Source organism: Cryptotermes secundus, unplaced genomic scaffold, assembly GCF_002891405.2.
Source record: "Cryptotermes secundus unplaced genomic scaffold, Csec_1.0 scaffold401, whole genome shotgun sequence".
Lineage (NCBI taxonomy): Eukaryota > Metazoa > Arthropoda > Insecta > Blattodea > Kalotermitidae > Cryptotermes > Cryptotermes secundus.
Window position 1 is genome coordinate 1,752,619 of NW_019731223.1, and position 22,825 is coordinate 1,775,443.

Here is a 22,825-nt window from a genome sequence, read left to right on the forward strand (position 1 = left end):
GGTTACTGCTATCTGCAGTATCACAATTAGTACACTCCAAATGCCACAATACAACTGACTGGCTGACTTTACGTCTCGACTCGGCGACTGTTACTTTATAACTGACTGTGAATAGCCTTCACTTCTCCCTATGTAGCCTCGATCGGACAATACGGCCACGTAATAGGCACCCTTGTTGCTAGCCACGCTGTCCGGTTACGTCACCGCTGTTGATTCGCCTTGCATAGTTACCCGGTTACGGGGCTCGGCTATCTTCGGCTCCGCTCGTGACGTCACCGCGCATGGCTGCCAGGATGCGGGGTGATTACTCGCCTATTACGCGAGCGTTACGTTACCGCTGAGGGGTGGGAGGGGATCAACATGTCACACTATTCTTAAGTGATATGTGACTTCATTGATAGTTACATGAAAAGAGCTTTGATTTGTGAGAAATTGATAGATATGGGTTGCTAATGCTGTGGTTGTCAATTCCTTTTTAAGTCATTTGCAGGAAAACAGTATACAATCAAAATTCAGGAGACCAGATGATACACTTGAAAGAGTATGTTTACTTATTCAGCCCTTGTTTTATTTTAGGCTCATTCTGTTTGTTGTTGTTTTGGCCCGCTTGTTTTCTTGTTAACAGTAGAATATGTTGTTAATATAGAATTATATGAAGTAAGTATATGATTTAGATTTGTTTTGGGAATGGAAACCATTCTGCAGAACTCACTTTTCATTAACATGATAACGGCACTGGCAGGCATAAGTGAAGATCTTATAGATTCATCATATTCTCTCATCAAAAGTTTCACCCCAGGAAACTATCAGCTGATGAAAATTACTAAATATTAGCACCATCTTCATATTATGAGAGCTTCAAATTATCCAACTGATTTTGCTCTGTGCTGATGATAATTCATTGGGTAAGAACATAAATACCACAAAAAAGAAAACACACATGCTATGTTAGACACTAGTAAGGTGTTTGGGTTGAAGTAAATGTGGAGAAAACTTAAGCTTTTGCATATATGATGCAAAAGAAATTACTTTGCATCAGCTAAACTTAATCCTGGAATACACCTACAGTTTATATTGAAAATTAAACATAAATTTAATAAAACAGACATACATTCATGCTTTCAGTGAGAGATTAAATATTCACACATCTTGGAAGACTGATGTGTTCAGTAACAGAGTTTGTATGCATAAATATCCATGTATTTATGCACTGTCCCATCACTGATGTGTTTTATTATGTTAAATTAAATAGATGTTTTTAAGTAGTTTTGTAAATAATTTCATTATACTACATTTTAAGTCTTCATTCACATATTTTAAATACTAACACAATTTCTGATATATTTTGTCGAGAATATTTATAAGGTGTAATTTTCATAATATATTGTAATTTTATTTTATTATATTAATGCACTATGTTGCAGTATATGTGACGAAGATTCTTCTGAATATATATCACTACTGTATTGTACTGTATAGTGGAATTTCCTGCTAAGTTATATGTTTGTTTCACTTCCAGGTGTTGCTTAGCAGTATCCTTCCCTCAGCAGATAAGAAACTCTATATGTGTTATTCTGAATATTTTTAACCTTTAGGAATAGTGGATTTCAGATCCTCTTCAAGTGTGGGGATGATGGTGGAATTTTAAATGGGAGGGGGGGTATTAGTATCAAAAAAATTAAATGCGTGAACATCTAGACTGAAAAAGTGCAACATACAGCCAGTAGAGGAGTAAGCAGCTTTTCACAAGATGGTTGCCACAATGCTATGAAGTTGTGTAACAACAATATTGTCCTCAGCTGCTCCAGACTCTGATCGCTTTTAATATTGTGTCAGTGAAACAGATGTTTATGGAAAGTTCCAAATTATTATTTTCACTCTGCAGCACTTTATCATTTATATCAAAGATTAATAATACTTCAAATTTTCGTGTCTCCATTCCACTACATAATACCATATGTAGAGTTGACATATGTTGTTCCATTTGTAGTATGAGTAGCATGAGATGAAATATTGGATAAAGCATGCAAATACATCACTGGAATTCTGTTTGAAAATGGAACATTAAGCAAGTAGTGGAAGGACAGCTTATAGGTTAATATGATGAGACTCAAGTGGCAATGGAAAAATAATGCCTCAGATATTATAAATGGAACAAGGCATGAAACTTAAGAAACTGTCAGTTGTGTTAAATCAAACTGAAAAATATTTATTATTTGTTTGAGGATAAAATATATACTAGTTGCCCATATTAACATAGTCTTTAAAGGTTTACTACAGTTCTTCCATGATAAATGAAATATCTCCAGCACCAAAAACATTTATGAGGGGGTACCCAAAAGAAACCAAACTTATTTTTTTTTAACTTATTTATTCAAATTTTAAGCACAAACCTTCAATCCCCTTCATATTACTCTCCACTTACACTAATACACTTGTCTAGTCTTTTATTCCATTTTTCAAAACATTGTCCTAAATTCATCTTTTGAGATGCTTGATAGCGCCTCCGTCGTTTTTTCCTTCACCTCAGCAACATCAGCAAAACGCTTTCCTTTCATGTCTCTTTTCATTCGAGGAAACAAAAAAAAGTTTTGATCATTTCGGGACTCTTCTTTCAAAGCACAGGATGCTTCCATGCGACCTTGTTTTTGTTCAGCAGTCTGCAGTCGTGGCACGAATTTCGCAGCCACCCTTTTCATTCCCAAATCTTCTGTCAAAATTCACTGAACTGAGCTCCAGGTCACTCCCGACAGCTCCACAATTTCTTCAATGGTCCTTCATCGATCTTCCTTAATGATATCATGAATTTTTTCAACATTTTCATGTGTTCGGGCCATGAAAGGATGACCAGAACGAGGTTTGTCATCAATTGACATTTCACCATTTTTTAAATGGGAAAACCACTCAAACACTTGAGTTTTCTCCATAGCATCGTCCTTGTACGCCGTTTTTAACATTTCAAGAGTTTCTGTTCTACTTTTCCTGAGCAAAAAGCAGAATTTCACCGTCGCACGCTGTTCACGAAAATCAGCCATTGCAAAAACGACGATCACACAAAACAGTTGTCACTATAAACTCTGCCGAAACTAGTCCTTACCTTCTGAAGCAACGGTAGTCGGCTTATCGACTCAGGAATGTTAGCTCTATGCGCCCATAGTGGCAAAACGCGGTACTACAAAAGCTCTGCCCACAAAAAAATTAGTTCGGTTTCTTTTGGGTACCCCATCGTAGAGCCTCTGATCTATATGCGATATCTATATCACATTGTTCCATTTTTTGGACCATAAGAGCAATAAAGTATGTATATTCCTTTCCTGCCACACAGTGCTGCATCCTTTCATTTCAGATAGAGGAGATACCACCATAGGAAAAATGGCTGTGAATATACGTCATACACAGTTGTGGTTAACTCTCTCCACAATCAAGATTACAGGGCCTTCATGAATTATAATTTAATATATAAGTTCTTTATATAAATATATAAGTTCTTTATATATTTTTTATTATTATTTAATGCCCAGCAGTGCATATCTTGGTCAGAAGAGTGTACTGAATAAACAGCTATATGACGACGTATGGTGCTGTAAGACATGATCATAAAAGCGAAATTACAGTCTAAATTTGGGGTAGTTGCCTCAGTAATAATGAAATAATTACACCATGTTACTTGTTATAAATATTTAATCAGTTAATAATGTAACAATTCATGCTCATTATAATATTAAAAAATCACCTTAAAAATATTATGTTTGAGTTATTACACATTTCACTGGATCTTGAAACACACAAGACATCAATACTGCAATTGAATAAACATCAAACTTAATTGTTCTAAGCTGTTTTTTTTTCCATATGGGTTAATTGCTGCTTTTAATTTGCTGTAACTTCATTGCATTTATCTGTATTGGATTCCAGATTAAATACTGAAATGTGAAGGCAGTCAAACTTGTGATTATCAGTGGCACAGCATGACTTTTTCAGAAGTGTCAGCTAAAGCCCAAGATACAGGGAGACATGGCAATTTTGGCAACTGAGTACATGCATCTTACACAACTATTCAGATATGAGCAAGAAATGAATAAAGTTCAGGAATATAAGAGAGTGTAAAGGAAGGAAAACGGTGAGTTTACATTTTTCTACAGAACACCTAGTACTTCAGTTCTATGTGATTTTTTCAACGAAAATGTCTCTCACAGTGACAGAAGTTGGGACTGTCTTCTAAGTCAAAGAATTTACTTCTCAGTTGTCATTAATGACGACTTAGTGAGTCTCCCTTGAGTCTGTGTGCTGCATATATAAAGCAAAGAATAACCGTTTGATTTGTTTCATTCTGGTCCATCACACTAACAATATCATAAGAGTCAGCCAAACTGGTAGAAATCTAACAAGGTATAAGAAACACATAAGAAATATTAGACTAAACAAAGACGAATCAGCATTTGCCCAACATATACTAAATAAACGCCACCAGCACGGATGTATGACCGTAATCATGGAAATGGTTGAAAATGCCCAAAAAGGAGCCTCATAAATATAAAAGAAAACCTCCATATATATCGCTTTAATAAACTCAATAAATTGATAGAAGAACAAAAACATACAAGGGAAAGTGGTAACCAGCATAACATATTCGACATCATAATACATCATCAGTATGTCACTACATGCCCATACAAACGTCATAGAAACGAGTATAACTATGCGGCTCAACACACCCTAGAACAGTATAACAACACAGCACACCATGAACACCTACAGGACGGAAAAAAAAAGAAAAACAAAAACAAAAAGCTCACATAAAAACAAAATAGGGTTTGCTGAAGTAATACAATATACCCATAATATATCTGCAGAATCCTCTTCTCAAAAACTACAAGGCAGCACATGTTTGGCCCCCATCAAGAGAAAAAATAATAAATAGAACACGAACCAACTTGTTTTACAATTTCCAACAAAAATCTTAACAAACTAACTGTAAATATTTCAACATATTAAGACAGCTGCTATAGTTGTTAAAACATTAGATTTTATAACCATTGTATTTTATCAACATTATATGTATAAATTTTAACATTCAAAAATCATATTGTAATAGTGGCTTCCAATTTTATTGATGTCCCTCTGAGGATGGTCTGTAAAGACCTAAACATGTAAGGGATGAAGTATTGAAATAAGACCAGTCTTTACTAGTCACACTGAAGGGAACTGTTTAACCTCTTACAAATAATAACCACTTGACAGATACACCGGTTGTTGGAATGGTAATAAGAGGCAGATTAAATTCTAGTAGTGCCATACTCAAATCTGAAGGAATCCAATGTTTGAGCAGGCCTGAAATATTATTTTGTAAAAATTCTTCTGTTGAATAAATAACAGAAAATTCAGTTTTCAGAAAAACAATCAAAACATGACTCATAAACAGTAGCTGGAAATGTCAGAATACTGTTTAAAGTTTCAGAAGCATAGGAGTTAAACTTCAGTTTAAGAATTTCAGGGAATCAGTTGGTCGACTGTCCTTTCATAGTGTATAGTGTTTCACAGAATAAGATCAGCGTGCAAGAAACTGAAGTGTAACTTCATTTTGCTAATGTGATAACTTGGAATCTTATTCACTGACCCCTTCACCCATCCATGTCTCTGCTATATCATCTCACTTCTGATTGTGCCTGTGCTCACAAATGGCTAACAGTGCTTGTGATGGGCTGGCTGGAGGTGGCAGATGATGCATTATCTGACAGATTCCCTTGCCAGGATATAGAGTACCGCTGAACAGTTTTTATTTTCATTTTCAAAGTGTCAGCTGGGCTAACATGTCTACCATGAATTCTTTACCACCAGATTAGATAATTCAGATGTTCAGGAACATGCTCTGAAGTGTAAATTTTCTTATCATGGCTAATTCTGACATTTTTCTTGATACAGAGACATTTTGATTCTAATCCAATCCATATGTCCTGCTACATCTTACTGGATGATTAGTTCAGTAATAGAAACAGCAAGTTTTTATTTCAGTTTCTAGAAAACCAAGATTAACGACCATGGGAACCCACTGCGCTGACCACACGACACCCTCTATCTGCAAAAGTTGGCACTAACTTCGCCGATAAGTGGTGGTCGCTCGGTCAGTATAGTACGCTTGTAGAATAAAAGCCACAGAGTTTAGTTTTTTAGTAATTAAATAATTTTTCAAATACATATTTGAACAGAAAATAATTTAATGCAGGAACTTGAGAACAGAAGATTACTGCATCTGCAATTCTCTGACATTTTATATCTACGATCATCAAGTGGAGCAATAGATGAGAAATAGGTAGATATCTATATCCAAAAATATCTTCTTTTTTTAATTCAGTCATTGTAGGATTTACACAAATCTTAACAAAAGACACATGAAATACTCAACTATGAGCGAATCAGCATGAATTCTTTCAATTTCTATGTTGCTGTAAATACTGGAAGCAGCTGGGAGAGAGCAATTTTATACTAAGATAGCAAGGGGTGCACATACATACTTCACTGTAATGGAAGGTACAGATCAGTATGTACTGAATATGAATTGGTCACCTACAAATTTTATTACAGTGTCTATCTGATAGGCAAAATGTGTGAACTGTAAAGAAAACAGTTGTATTCAAGGTTCTGTAAATTACAACTTCAGTCTCCAAGGTTATGACACCATACAGTTTTGTGGGTGGTTACCAACATTTTGAAGAAAAAAATTGCCACCTCCATATTCCAGGTATATTTTTAAGAATGGAGGCAGGAGGTTCCTTGAAAATGATTATAACCATCTATGAAACTATACAATGTCATAACCGATAAAACCACAATCTTGGTAGAATTTGTTCCATTAAAAGGAATAAATAAATCTAACTGTAAACTTCATCTTGCTTATTACACATTCTTTTTTTTTTGAGCCAGTCACGGTTGCCGAGCGGTCTAAGGCATGTACTGTCTTCGCTCGCTTGGAAACAGGGATCATGGGTTTGAATCCCACTCAGTGCATGGATGTTTAGTTTGTGTGTGTGCGTTTTTCTGTGTTGGTGTACAGGTAGAGGCCTTGCGACAAGCTGATCACCCACCCAAGGAGTCCTACCAAATGTATAAGATCTAGAAAAACCGAAGTGAACGGAGAAGTTCGTGGAGGTAGGCCTAGGCCCACTGGGGCTGTAGTGCCAAGGAAAAAAAAATTATGTTTTTGAATATTTTCCCATTAGAGAATCATGTGTACATAACACATTCACAATTTACATAAAAGATCTAATCATTTAATTTGTTATAAAAAGTACAAGTCTGTACAATTCATTAAGTTGCAGTATGTTTTGGAAATTTTCCTTCTTAAACAATTTAGGTCCAAGAAATGATTTTGTCACTCCAGTTACCAGTGGCATAAAATCATTATGGTAAATTAATGAGAGCAGTGCAATAATCAGATAAACCACATATAACAACAATTTGTGTGCCTTGTTTTCCCACCACTGGAAATTGTTTTCAGGCTTTATTTTTTCACAAGAAACAGAACAATAACTATTTTTCCACACGGCAAGACAAAAGAAAATTGATTTTATACTTTAAAAAGAAATTGTAAAAAATTCATGAGTTTATATAGTTGCTTCAAAGCAACATGAAGAGAAATAAACTTATAATTTGAAACAAAAGTTTTATAAAGAAACCTGGAAAATAACTGCAGTTGTAATAGAAATAAAAGACAAATGGAAGAAATTAGGAATACTTTTTAGTGGTATGGAGATAATCCATAAGAATAAAAATATATAAACAGGACATAACCATACAGTCAAATCAAGCATTACATCTGGGAAGTAAGTGTACATATAACAGCTGCCAAGCCAGAACTGACTTAAGCAGTACAAGTATTTCAAAACTACTACTTTGACAAAGTGCATGGCTTTTAATCACCATATCATCTTCAGCTGACAGATATTTGGAAATTAAATAGGTGAAAGCTGGTAACTTTAATGTATCACTGAGTTTGTAGCATAATGGGATACACTGAAAGAGTCTGATATCAGTGTAAACTCCTTAAGTATAGGCAGTTTTCAGTCACTTTCCAAACCATATGCATGAAACTTACATTTTCAGTTCTTTATTGCATTTTTGCTGCAACTGCTGGAGTACTGATTATGGCTAAAAATAAAAACTGAAAGTACTATTTTACAGAGCCAGTGTCACAATATAGACCACTCTGGCCACCTGTCAATCTTGAATGAGAGTTTGAAGATATATACTGTTACATGGAAAACCTACTGTTCAATTATGAAAAATAAGAATATTAGATCTTTCCCATTCATTTACACAATTTCAACTATAAATAAGACACACATCAGGTATAGCTCTTATAAGAGCAAATTACAGCAACAAACTTAAAAGTTATTTACTAAGTGACAGTGTATTATATTTCCATTAATTTATATTGTTGCTGTCCTATATTCATTATATCATAACTTTCCTCCACGATACATTTATTTTTAGTTGCTTTTAAATAGCTTATATGCAGATTATTTGTGTTTATACAAACTGGCCAGAATGAACCTACATTCAGTTCAGTAAAAACAAAAGATGGCATGCAACTACACATAATTTGTAGAGCTATCTCTGTAGATACATAGGTTTATGTATGTATGCATATAACTGAATATGAATATGAAGAAAAATTCCCTAAAATGGCCAAAATGACAAGAAATGCTGTTAAAAGTCCAAACAATTCCCCCCAAAATGAAAAGATGACCTTAAACCTAAAAATGTCCAAAAATTACCTATAAAATTTAACATTTCTGTAACCAGCAGCTCATATCCGCGATTTATATATTTAAGAGCATCACATAGGATACAAGGCAAAAAAGATGACATGTCATCAAAATCCAGGCCCTGCTCATAACCATAGAGATGACAAGTACTTGCCACACATTCTTCTTCAGTGACGTCTTAGAGCTGTGGAGACCTAGGCATCCAAAAGTGACTAAGCTTTTGGATAACTGTATATATACTCGTATATATAAAACTGTATATTAAGGCTTTCATTCCACTAAGTGCTTTATAAAATGACCAAGAAACTATGTCGAAGTTCATCCATCACAGATGCTGCAAATACTCATAATTCAGTAGAAATTTGGAAAAATTTTAACAGGCTGCAGAGAAACCAGAAGATTTATATCTCCCAAGGAATTTAATTTATAAATATATGGCTGTGAAAGGAAAAGAAGGATGTTAAAATGTGGTTATACATTTCTACTGTATCTCAATAGTAGAAGCTCACTGTCTAAATGAAAACTAAACTTCAATAAATTTGTATGTTAAATTTTGCTCAGTAATTACAGATCAAGCAAATGTCTTATGAACACCATAAAGTGGATTTCTATGTAATACACTCACAGTTAAAAAATACACCATATGCTCATGTTTATTATTATGCGAGTGCAATGGTACAAACTGCATGCAGTGTTTAAGCTACCAGCCACACACTGCTGACAGAGTTTCATTCTGTAATTCCACATACACATATCTGAGATATTTCAAACTGTTTATAGTTCAAATAAAGGAAACAGATAATCTACTCCTCAGAGTTTAATACAACTAAAGCTGCTAGCAGTTCATAATACATGCATAATATGGTTATAAGAATTATTGCAGTACTCATGATTTTGCATGCATTCATCTTATTTTCAATTACGATTCATTAGTTTTATAAGATTATTACAAATATGCTCATATAAGCAGTAATATATAATTTTTATCTTACAAGACTATAAGCATTAACTCACTGCATACAGCTTCCAACAAAGTGTTGGAAATAAACTACTGTCTCCTTGAATACTTTTACTGACATCATACTATTAGAACAATTTCTCATTGAGATCTGACCATTCATTTAAAGCATACCAATGCAAAATATTAGTACATAAAAACATTTAATTTTGCAGTAGTTCTCCAAATTTATTAAAGAACACAGTTTGCATTAAAACTGCTCTTACATCTGGGCTCATTTAAACATTGTACTTATCACAAGCACAAAAAAAAATTACTGTTAAATCCGGTGTGATTAACATGATAGTGAGAGCAGCTCCACTTCTTTGCATTCTTAATTATTTTGGATATTAGTCCTGTAAGCAGAAACGCAGGATTAGCTCTCTCAATACATCTGATGGTTAAATTCCTGCTGCCCAAGGCCAGCTGTATTTGCTTATTTATTATTTAATGATGCTAGCAGTAGCTCAGACTATATAGCATCAAATAATATGATTATGAAATAATGAATTGTTTTGGAAAGGATGTAGAAGTGTTCTTGGTGTAATTTGAGGTAGTATCCTGGTATTTGCCTGGAAGGATTAAGGAAATCCAATAGAAACCTCAGACAAGATAGTCAATATTTGGGCTCAGATTTGAACCTGTGAACTCCCACATAAGCAGGAGTGCTGTCCACTTAACTGTGATGTTTGGTGGCCAATTAAAACTTGTTTAAAACCACAAAGGAAAACTATTGGTAACTAGAGATTATTCTTGAATACATACTAGTATGATGAAGTCAATGAAATCAAGAAAAAATTTCATAAACCCTAAGAATTGACCTTAGAAATATATTCTATAGTGTGATGTACTTGTGCACCTTTATCATTCAATTAATAAAAAATATTACTGTTTCTCTATTAATGTGACTGGTTACTGTAAAATGTATTTAGGGGACATTTTTATGAACATGAAAGAAAGACCATGCAATGTATCTGGCTTTTCTTAATATGCAGAATGGGAATAGTCTTCACACAAGACATAATTATATATCAAAGTCAGAAATGTCATATGACCCAGTTGGAACAAATTTTCTTAATAAAATACAATGATAATGGAAATAGCACATGATCCACTCACATAAAATTACCCATGCAGAGATTCTGGAAAAATTATGTTTACTGTCATTATAACCAACCATTCTGGCCCTTATATGCAAAGTGTTTAAACAATGCAACTTATCAGATGGAGGGAGGATGCTCCAACTCCATTTCTGTAACTGCTTCCATGCAGATACAAATGATGAAAAATCAGGACACTCACCTTACTGTAGCTCTCACACAAGTGTAAACAATATAAACCAATATTCACTATTATATAGACCACATACATACACATACAGTTCCTAAGTGGTGTAAAACTGGGATGCAATATATGCCACATAAGTATCATTCTGGTAATAATAAAAAAATCCCCAAGATGTATGAGGGTTGTTCAAATGAAATCTGTAAGGCCTATTAAAACATGTGGGAACAGTGTGTGACATGATCAGATGCCAGTGTTCCAGGTGTAAATCCATTCCAACATAATCAACAAGCTGGTGTTTAAAGAACCTAACATTATCTTCAATGTACAGCACTATTCTGACACCCTCTAAGATCTTTGTATTGACAAAACAAGAAAGCATCCCAGCACGCTCATGATGGATGTCAGTATGACAATCCGATATCACTCACACTGCCCAAGACTGCTTTGCTCCATAAGCTGGAAGGTGTTGGGGCATCCCCAACACAGTTTGGACCTGTCACCATGTGACTTCCGTGTGTCCAGGCCCTTTCAAAGCACGATAGGGCCAGAGATTAGGGTCAGATGAAGTCAAGGCCATGGTAGAGTGGTTCCACTACCTGTTGAGGGAGTTTTTTGTGGAGGTGATAGATCAACTGGCATCAATACAATGCCTACGTCAACCACTATGCGAACCATTTTAAATGTCTCTACTTCTTTACCCTGAAAAATCCTGAAATGGGTTTCATTTGAACAAGCCACATATAAAGCATCAGCAACTGAGAAGGCTGTATATTACATATCAGTTATGAATATTAGTAACATACTTTAGAGACATAATTCCAATCCCTATTAACTAGCAACTGATATGTACAAATCTTCCATTGTCTTTTTGGATTAGGCTTTCATTACAATTTTCCATTATCAATCTCTCAAACTCAAATTTACGACTGCAAATACAATTCCACAATAGTTCTTATTCAACCCTCATTAATGGGACGTCACAGAGTTTTAAAACAGCAAGACGATTCCTCTATGGATAAAAAACAGAGCAGTTTTAAAAGGATACTGTTTAAAGTAAAATATAATGTCTCTGATCTGCTTCAGTGCCTAGCTTTGTTAAATGGATGCCACAGAGCAGGTGCCTTTTCTTCTCACCTGAAACCTGAAGCCAGACAAAACATGCCTGTGAAATGTCATATATCTTTTTGATCCTGACAGTGAACAGTATCCAAAAAGCCTACTCCTATAACAAAGAAAGGGAAAAGAAAAAAATACTACAGGAGGACTAATGAAACAAAAATTAATATGGATAATTCCATTTTATGAAGTTAGCACACCCAGCATTTAGAAAGCTTTATGATGGAAGAACTCTAGGTTAATTACAATATCTTCTTTGGTTCTGTGATTACCTCTCTCAATTTCTGTTATGAGATCACAGTGACAGGCAGTGTCAGAACAATGCGAATTAGTGAGAATGACCATACAGTGTAAAATGTTTGATTTAAAATATTCTGCTAGAACAGCCTAAACAAAACTATTACAATTAATTTACAATAGGAGTTCCCACTGTTTAGCTCAAGAAAATATATTAAATTCAAGTGAGAATTACAAGAGAACTTTGTTGTTTATAACATAATTGGGGTTAAGGGTTAAGTGTACCATATTATGTGTGATATTAATGCATGTGACCACTTCTTCCACACTGTATTATTATTTTCGAAGTTGTATAATTAATGTGTACGATGTACATTTTTGTGCCTTTAATACCAATATTTTTATGTTATGTGAAATTTGCAGTTTCACTATAGGGAATATCAAAATTGGTCTTCCAGGATGTGATGGCATGTAGTTTGGTATATGGTACCAGTGGTTCAAAGGAACCTGCTTCCTGCTGGGGTGCAAGATGGAAGCAGCAGATTCCCCTTAAAAGCTGGTACCCATCTACAAAACTATACCATGTGACATCCCAGAAGACAGTAATATTTTTAAACACTTTTACTTTGGCATTCATATTCAAAAACATGGATCAAACAGCAAACTTAGGCATGAGGCACATATTCTGAGCTGTACTTTGGCCAGGCCTCCATTTATGACTTGTTAAGATATTACCTCAAATACACCATATGAATAGCTATAACATTATCCACACTTAAATGGTTGGTCCTCATGTAAGTCAGGTTCCTGCTTCACTGTACACTAAAACCTTTAACTTACATATCTCCATGCACTGAAAATATCTTTATGAAAAATGAAACCAGGAAGAAGGAATATATTTATATTTTATCTCCATGCACCAAATGTTTGTAATAATTAAATGATAGGTACATAATTACCTTGTGACAAATTTATTAATTTATTACAATTTTAGCAGGTACACTACCTTTGGTTGTTTTAGCAACATGCTGGTGGTCTGAGAACTGCATAGTCATAATGTCTCTTCACAGTATTTCATGGAGGACACTTTGTGCTTGAGTTGGATCAGCCATTCAGCTAATTAAGAACTCCTAATACTTCCATACAGCTCATATGGACAAGCACAATAGACCACTGTAGGTCGTGGTGCAAGGGCCAAGAAGGCCTACCCCTCATATATTCATTCATTCAGAGAAGAATATTTAAAAACTTGAAAGTGTTCTCTCAAAGGAAAACCTGTTTTACTGTGAATTTGTTTTTTTATATTGTGACTGAAGTGAATGCACTAAATACATGAAACACTTTACATGTGACCCAAACATGACTGTTGTTTCACCATTCAGTGCATCAAAATGGTCCAGGTGTATAACAGAAATACACAAACCACTCTTATGGCACATAAATAAATACTTAGAATTATCTGAGCTTCATACATTAGTAATTCATCACATCATCACTGTCTTCAATTATGATTGCTTAACCTATTCTGGCTCCAATGTTGATTATTCCACATACCTGTGCCACAGGCTTTATTTAAAATACTCATTTTTTTTCTGAATGATGTAGAAAACGTATTTTGCTACACTTTTCTGGAGTTCTGTACAAATAATTTCTTTTTGATTTTAGCAAATACTGTTGCATCTTGCCACAAGCACTGCTTTATGCCATGCTCACCAAATTTTGTAACATATTAGGGAACATTAGATTGTTCTTCCTCAATTTCTTTCAGAAATGTTTTGCATATCTTCCTTAAGGAATGGTTCATTGTTTCAAAATCTGTGTCAGGTTTTCGTATTGTTCTCTTTAACAACCTCCATGCTTATATCTCATGTTATGATGCTGAGTTTGCAGTGATCGTGTACCATAAATTATGTAGACGGCAGTGATTTTACAATACACATTACCAAAGCAGCAGTGTCTAAACATTACATTGCTCAGAGTAGCTGGGTACTGGCTGCAGAAAATAAGTTCCAATGTTGGAAACATTTTTCTACAATAATAATTTATGCTAGCCTACATACAGCATGTCTACAGTTTATGAAATTTTCAATCACTTCCAGGTCTGTATTTTGAGTCTTAAGTGCATTATACATTTCACAGAAACCTTACATCATCATTTACATGTGTATGCACATAGCCGGCACTGGAACAGCTTAGAAAAAAGGAACCACAACCAGTCCATCAAAAATTCACGTACTATTATGTATTGTAAAGTACAAGTTATGAATTCTAAATGTTAAAAAAATCACAGTTAATGTCATTAAATTAGAATAACTGAATATACTTAAAATAAGATGATGTTAAAGAAAAAAATCTGTCTGCATTTATCCAAGTTCAAAAGTTCGGGTTTCCTGAATTTGTTACATGGAGATCTTATCGTAGCCCCAGAGCATGCTGCCTAATCACAATTCATGCTTCCAACTTAGTATTGTGAGAAATTCAGAACAGGCAAGTGAAATTTCAAGAGAGTAGAGGTGCAGGAGCAGCAACTATCAGCCACAAAATGACTGTGATGTAACCAGTGTGGGTGGGTACAGGTTCCATCCAAACATCATGAAACAAGTGACAGTACACAAATGATTCCATGTACGCATTTTACTGTCAATAACTAATTAATGATTATGTATACAAATGCAGTAAAAGGAACAGGCTTTTACCTGAGTGAGGACCTTCAACAATACCAGGAATAAAAACCAAACAGTTTCACCATTCAGATACAGTCTACATGTTTCTACATTTTCTTAACTCCTTACTCAGGCAATGGTCCATTTCTTCTTATGTATTTGTTTTCACATTTTTTATACATTCAAGTTCTTTTTCCTACTCTTCACAGAATTAATGTTTGGAAATAGGATAGCTTTGTACAGACATATATATAATCTAACTCTATGTACAAAATGTGAAAGACACACTTGTTTATATTATACATGATTTTCTGTTAACCAACTTAGATTGCAAGACAACTGACAAGTTTTATGAACTACTTCTACAACTTTCATTCACATATCACATATAATTTACACAGTATGGACAAATGAAAAATATACATAAAACTCTGACTGGTAAATTGTTAGTGTAACTAGTATCTATCATTTGTCTCTACACCTACCATAACTCATCAGCATGTCTCTATGCACAAATGACTTTCCTGTTCATGAGGTTTACATATTGAGAGGAAAACATCTGTTTCTCTGGAAGAACAGCACAACAGATTTCATGAACAATTTCTCTGATCTGGATATGATCTAATTTATCAGTGAGCTCTCTGTAAATAGGTGAGAATGTACACAACCATCCTTTTCTCTGACCAAACTAATACTTCAAATGACAAATCAAGATGTGCTTTCGCAATTTTTATTTTAACTTCTGTTAAAAAAAAAAAAAAAAACAACAATGAGTCCACAAATCTGATCAGTTTTCATTAGTACAAAATGGTAATTATAATTCAGAACCTGGTGTTAGGTATCTTACAACATTGTAATTGAATTAAAGATTAAGGTTTGTGTTTTGAACATGGCACTCGCTAGTTTAAAAAATGTATACATCTAATACACTTGTGTGCATTTATATCCTACTGTCGCAGGCACTGAATTTGGGTGGGTATCATACTGCCTGGCCTGCATGCTCTTCTCACACCATGTACCATGAGAAACTTCTTGCAGGGTGCCATGCCTGTAAAGCTGTTAAGCTCTTGAATGAGTCCAGTTCAGTTCAATTCAATGCACAATAGAACAGTGAGAAATTTGTTAAGTTTGCTGCATAGCAGATGAGCGAGACAGTCAGTGCAGTCTGTTAATGAGTTAAAAAGTTAGAGTAGTCAGCAAATTTTCAGTTGTTAAGTGCAGTAAAGAGAAGGCAAAAGAAGAGGCCATTGCATTGAGTGATCAGTGGTGTTGTGGTGAAGTAACAAGTGGACAAAGAACCGACCTCAAGAGCATAAAAGGGTTATGGATGGTAGGATGGTGCTCCAAATATCGATAATCATTACAAGACTAAATTAACAACCTAAACTGCCAAAATGTTTTGCACATTTACTTTGTGAGCCATATAATTTAAAGCTGATATATATGCCTTCATATTGAACGCACGAGATCTGCAGAGTACTTATTTTGTAAAAATATGTATCTGTCAAAAGTATGTATTCTGAAAACCTCTTTCTGAAGTATGGATGTTATACATCGGTCCAGTATAGCATGTCCGTAGTGACTTCAATGTTAATATTTCTAGCCACTCCTTATTACATAATATTTATTATCTATCATTTATAATAACATACCTTGAAAATATATAAATATATTACTAAAACATCTATTTAAACAATCCTAATCAGGAAAATAAAAATGGGCTGAACCACAGAATTATGGGCATGGCATGACTTTTATGGCAGTTCCAAACCTGTAGACATTTGTTGAGAGCTATTTTGCACAATTATATTCAGTTTACATGAATCAACATTTAGAAGTGGTGACACAATTATCAGGAATTATTCCAGTAAAATGCAGACATTCATCTTCTTAACATTCCAGGTGTTGCTTCTCAGAAATATTCAAAGATGTCAGATATGAGTGAAGGATTATATTAAACATTAGATGTTAATTTTGAAGATAAATCATCTCTTACAGAAATTATGCACTAAGTACAGACCAACAAATGTACCTGTTTAAATAATAATATATTTTTCTATGTTAAGTTACAAACACACTCCCAAATATTTGCACAAATTGTAACAGAGCACCCAGCTTCTGCATTCCACAGGTTAGGAACTGAATTATTCAAGTATTATATTATATTAAAATTAATTTATGGTATGTTTAACCATCATAAGCCATGCACTCAAGTTACAGGAAGAAATTCTTCTTTAAAGAGATAATACATTATGGTGCATGTCGTCAGAGTTACATAATAATGCTTAGTCTGATGCACATTTACAGTCATAAATTCACTATAAGGCAACCATGTTGTGAGTTAAAATTCCATGTGAATGACATGTAATGAAATGCAACAGAGAAAAGTACAACCTTTAGTAGAATCTGCAGCAGCATTATCATCATATTTCTCCCTTTCAAACATGGTATGCTTACACCTGTGTGTACCATTAACTTCAGTTATCTCTACAATATGGTGTAAAATCATACTCTGTGGTGTCAGACAGAATGATCTTTCAGAGTGAAAAATTGTCAACAATTAGCCCTTTGATTCGTATGTTTTCTTGGCCTTCATGGCATAAGGGTTGTTTCTGTTTCTACACTTTTAAAATTTCAACAAAGATAATCAAATATGATCACAGCACAACATGTAACAGGCTAACAATCACTACCTTCATCGCACAATTCAAAACTCATAACAATTTCACAACTTTCTTTGTAGTAAGATTTGTCCACATTTTCTTGAAGCAGTTAATGTCTGACATTTTGTTTTACTTCAAAAAATATAAAAGATATACAATATACTAGTTCCACCAAATAATAAAGAATGGAAAAAATGGAACTGAACAACTATAAGTATACATGGCTGCTGGCCATAGCAAAATCAAAGAATATGCATGTACATGCACTGTTCAGCACACTTCCATTTACATGTAAAAGTACGCATATACTAATCAAAGGGTTAATGATGATTTTTATATGTAACAATTTAGTTGTGTTTCACCACTCTAGGCCAAATTTACCTCAAATACTGAATTTTATTCAAAATGTATGAAAATTACATAAGACAATTTAGTGCTTTTAATAACAAATCGAAGGATAGGCCTAGCTGCCAATTGCAAGTGCACTTGAAAAAGCATTTCATCGGACATGACATGAGGACCAATATCCACTGAATCGAGCACACTTCACACCAAACTTCGGCTTAAGCTGCTAGAGTATCTACAGGTAGCAAGTGTCTATGGATATTCGAGGTGTAAGCCACTGTTATAATTCCATATCTTGTGCTTCATCCTCACTGAAATCAGACATAGAAGATTCACTGTCTGATGATACACCTTGATTTTCTTGCTCCCGCAGGGCTTCTTCTGTTGCATATTTTCTTACATACTCTGAAAGATTGGTATTATTTAACATACAGTTCTCTAAACATCTGCATTCAGAAATTAGATTTTGGCCTATAGAGACAGTTTAGCAACATATTCATAAAACTGTGACATAATGCGAAATCTGTCAATCTACAGAAACACTTAAAATTAAAAACTATTTGCCATGTAGGACCAAAAGCTGCACTCAGAATGAAAAATGAACAGAGATTCCAGACTACAAAGGCGAATTAATATATTCATAATGGCTGTTCCAACAACATATGATTATTCTTTATTTATTCAAGGAGAATTCTTACTGTTACTTTATTAAACTGGACCTGTGCCAAGAAGCAGCCTCTACTTGTGCTAATACTGTTCAAACATGATTGCCAATTAACATGGTTTACAAAGTCACACATCAAATCCACTATGGATACAAGCATGGAACATGTGCAGCTTTGAAATGTTTATGCTGACTGAAGAAAGATGTGACAGAACACATAAGAAGGAAGCAATCACACAGTACTAACATAACATCTGACTAGAGAATATGAAGAAAATCATGAAGACAGCCAGGCACTGCCTGAATGTCACCTAAATCACTGAACCATTGAACTTATTTAGTTTACCAATTTGGGCATCAAATTAATCAGTTCCATTGCACCAGATATATAACCTTCTTATTAGTTACATGGGGTGTCTTCAGAAAGTTCCCAAAATTTGCCTACAACTGATATCTTTCTCTACTTTGAGCTTATTGAATATCATGCCCTTCAAAACAGTCCCTCCAGCACAGCAATGCACCTTTCCCACTTTTGGAAGCACTATTCAAGGGATGTTTGTGGCATTGTCTTCAAGTCATTCGTCACATTAGTGATATGTCTTCCATTGTCTGAAATCTTCTTCCTTTATGGCTAATTTTGAGCTTAGGGAAAAGAAAAAAAGTTGGGAGGGAAGATGTCAGGTGAATGGGGGGGATGTGGAAGGGTAGGAATTGACTGTTTTGCTAAGAATTGTCTAACTGACAATAGTGTGTGAGTAGGTGCATTATCATGGTGGTGCCAGCTTCCCACAGTCCACAAATCAAGTCACTTTCTTAGTACCCCATCCCACAGACATCTCAGAACCACCATGTAAAAATTCTGAATCGCTGACCTTCAGGAGCAAATTCATAATGCACAATGCCTTGATATTATATAGATATAAAAAAACCAGCAGCACAGCTTTCACTTGCGAGTGCACCTGTCGTGCTTTCTTGGAGTGAGACAAAGCATGCATCAACGCCACAAGCTTCATGCAACACGTTGTGGGTTTCTGCATCTGCTTTCCTTACTTTGAAACAGAATTTAACACAAATTATTTGCTTCTTAACCAACTCCATACTTATCACGAGAAGACAATGACACACTCGATAACAGAACTGGTTATAAAAACTACACAGGATGCTCGAACTACTTGGAACAAAATGGCTTGTGTAACTAATGGTAAAGTTGCAACGCCATTCAAACGATACCTAATGCAACTGATGCAATGATGATTTAGAGACAGATTTTGGGAATGCTTTGAACATACCATGTACATAAGTAATCATGTTGAATTATTTTTAATACTAATATTTTACACTTTTAACAGAAAAACAAACATTTTTATATATTACAATTTATGAGATGAATTGTGCTCATTTAGTATGTCCCAAAAGCACTTAAAAATATGGTAACTGCTAACTATTTACATTCAGTTGCAACTTATGACACAGCTGAGAAAAGACTGCAGAGCACACATAAATGTCCAGATGTGATATACATACATATTATAATAGGTATATCACATCTGGACGTCATCATTACCTTGCACTTTCTTCTTGTATTCTTCCGGCTTATGTAAGTACATGGCAGCAGCATCTCCATTGAGAGGATCAATAGGATTTGGATACGTTAACAACTGGGGCAGGAACGACTCAAATATATTAGAAAGATCTAAAAAGAGAAAACAGAAAACTTATGTCATACCGGCTTGTAAAATATATATTGCAATGCTATTAGGCGGTTTCTGAAGTTGAACAGTAACTAAAGGTTTAATTAATAGTGAATCTTAAGATCAGAATCTCATATACACTAGCTACATAATACCTACAGAGATGTGTGTAAAAAAAAATCCTTCAACTGGAAGGAAAAGACTGACATTTTTGTGCACTGAACCATATATTAGACCTCACATAAAGATTACACTGTAGATGGAAGGGAAGGGTGATTGCTGTTCCAAACACATAATAAATTACTCAAGATGAAGACAAAGCAAAGAATATAAGAAAATGGTAAAGTTGTCTTTGTGCTTAACTAATTCAGCACTACACCATGAAGGTGTACTGGGGGAGTGGATCTATAGATCCACATTTTCTTTGCCTCAGCACTAGCTGAAGGTGAGTGATCAGCTTCATGCCTCAGCTGCTTTACCCCTGGGACACACTGGATAGGAGGCTGGGTGGGCCCCAAAGCCAGTCTGAATGACGTGGAGAAGAGAAATTTCTTGATCCTACCAGGACTTGAACTCCGACCCTTCAGTCCTCCAGCCGACAGTCAGTCACTATACAGACTACCCTATCCCAGCTTCCAGACAAAGCAAACAAAACCATTCTTAAATAAATAGCATGTTTTTCAAACTGGCCTGTTGAGTTGGACACAAGGAGAAGTATGGCAAGATGTAGCAAGGCAGCAACTGCAGCTGCAATATAGAAGGGGAGGAGGATAATGCAATCCAAATAAGGCCTTAGTCAACCTACACACATCCTACGATCCTTATTTCAATCCAGTGCACATTCTATTGACCATGCCCAGGTGTAAAAATGTGGACAGTTAAGACTACTGAAGTTATGTATGATTTGAGGTTCTCACGACGTCATAACGGTGGTTATGAAGATTTCTATCTTTTGGGATATAGTACTGTGGACCAGATGACTTGGTGTTATATCCCAGAAGACAGAACTCTTAATAATGAAATTATTTCCCTTTATTATAAAGAAGTAAATGTTCATTAACTTACCATACAAAGCAGTCCAAGCTTGGTTGATAACATCTAAGCACACAGTACCAGAGACTTCGTCTATGTTTGGATGATATACCTTATTCATGAATCCAATAGAAGGTGACTTGAAGGGATAATGTTCTGGTAAATGAACTCTGACTTTCCAAATCCCACCTTCATATGGGGCTGAAATTTTTAAAATTATGCATACTTCTTTTTCAAATAATGAATTTATATTCTAGAATTCTTAACATGTCATCTTCTCATGCTGTACAAGATAAATTCAATAGTATGCTTCTCATATGTATACAAATTATTGTGAGAAGTATCACTGTTAGGTTCAATGAAGAGATCTGTCTTAATAACTGTCCAATTATAAATTACTGTCATGTAATGGTCATTCAAGATCCACAAAATTTATCATTCATTTTCAAACCTGAGAATGTAAACCAATTTTTAAGAGTTGTAACAATGGTCTATTGTATATAGTTTCATGATATTTCTGGGCTTTGTCCATCATCTAGCATTCCGAAAAGGATATTGTGGCAGATGTAGCGGTTGAAGAATGGACAACGGGAAGAAAAGAAACACCGAGCCAGACAAAAAGAAGTTGCAAGTATAGCCTCATAAGGAAAGGACCAGTGATGCACTGTTAGGCTATTCGGGACGAACAGCCTTAAGAAGGGAGCAGTGTGACATACCAAACCATTGTTGGGCAACGGGATGTAGAACGAGTTACCATGAAGACAGACTCTTGATAAACAGTCGGTTGCCAAGTTACACAACAGTAAGGAAAGTGGTGTTTCTCCGTGACGTGCTGAGCCGGTTGCTACACAGCAATAAACAACTCTCGGCAGTGTTGTCAAGCAACGCCTCTGTAAACATGGTGTCACGCAACAGTGAAGCAAGCTGCATTTTCTGCTGTCCGACTGAGGGTTTATAAGAGAGACTGGTAACGTGACTCTAAGGAGTCACATATACACTACAAGTTGTAAGAGTCATGGTGGAGGTATTCGACCATGACCCTTAAAGAAAGCAGTCTTCTGGGATTTGGCACCGTGTATATGTGGTGTTAAGTGACGTTTCGGAGGAACGTATTGCCTCCATCTTCAGGGTAGAAGGAAAAATATAAGAAATCCACAAGAGAAGAGACCGTGAGAACCGGTAAAAGCAGACTGGTGTTGGAAATATAAACAGCTATGTGACAGCAGAGAAGGAAGGGGGGAAGGGCAAGTATACAAGTGAAATCAGTAGTGTGGGGGGGGAAGAAGCTGGGGCAAGCAGGGTTTTTGTGTTGGGGGAGAGAAAGGCAAGGTTAAAGGCTGGGCACTAACCCTTAAGCTGGGGGGG

At 35.2% G+C, this 22,825-nt stretch overlaps 1 protein-coding gene across 1 annotated transcript in view; it reads right to left on the minus strand.

The window, feature by feature from the left end:
- Positions 1-9,289: 9,289 nt before the first annotated feature.
- Positions 9,290-22,825, minus strand: part of LOC111866541 (ubiquitin-conjugating enzyme E2 H) — an 18,464-nt gene continuing 4,928 nt past the window's right edge. The window contains exons 3-5 of the mRNA XM_023855585.2: positions 21,494-21,661; positions 20,302-20,430; positions 9,290-18,478 (exon numbers count right to left, since the gene is read on the minus strand). Coding sequence (XP_023711353.1) covers positions 18,354-18,478; positions 20,302-20,430; positions 21,494-21,661 — 422 coding nt within the window. The 3' untranslated portion in view covers positions 9,290-18,353. The remainder of the gene's footprint in view (positions 18,479-20,301; positions 20,431-21,493; positions 21,662-22,825) is intronic.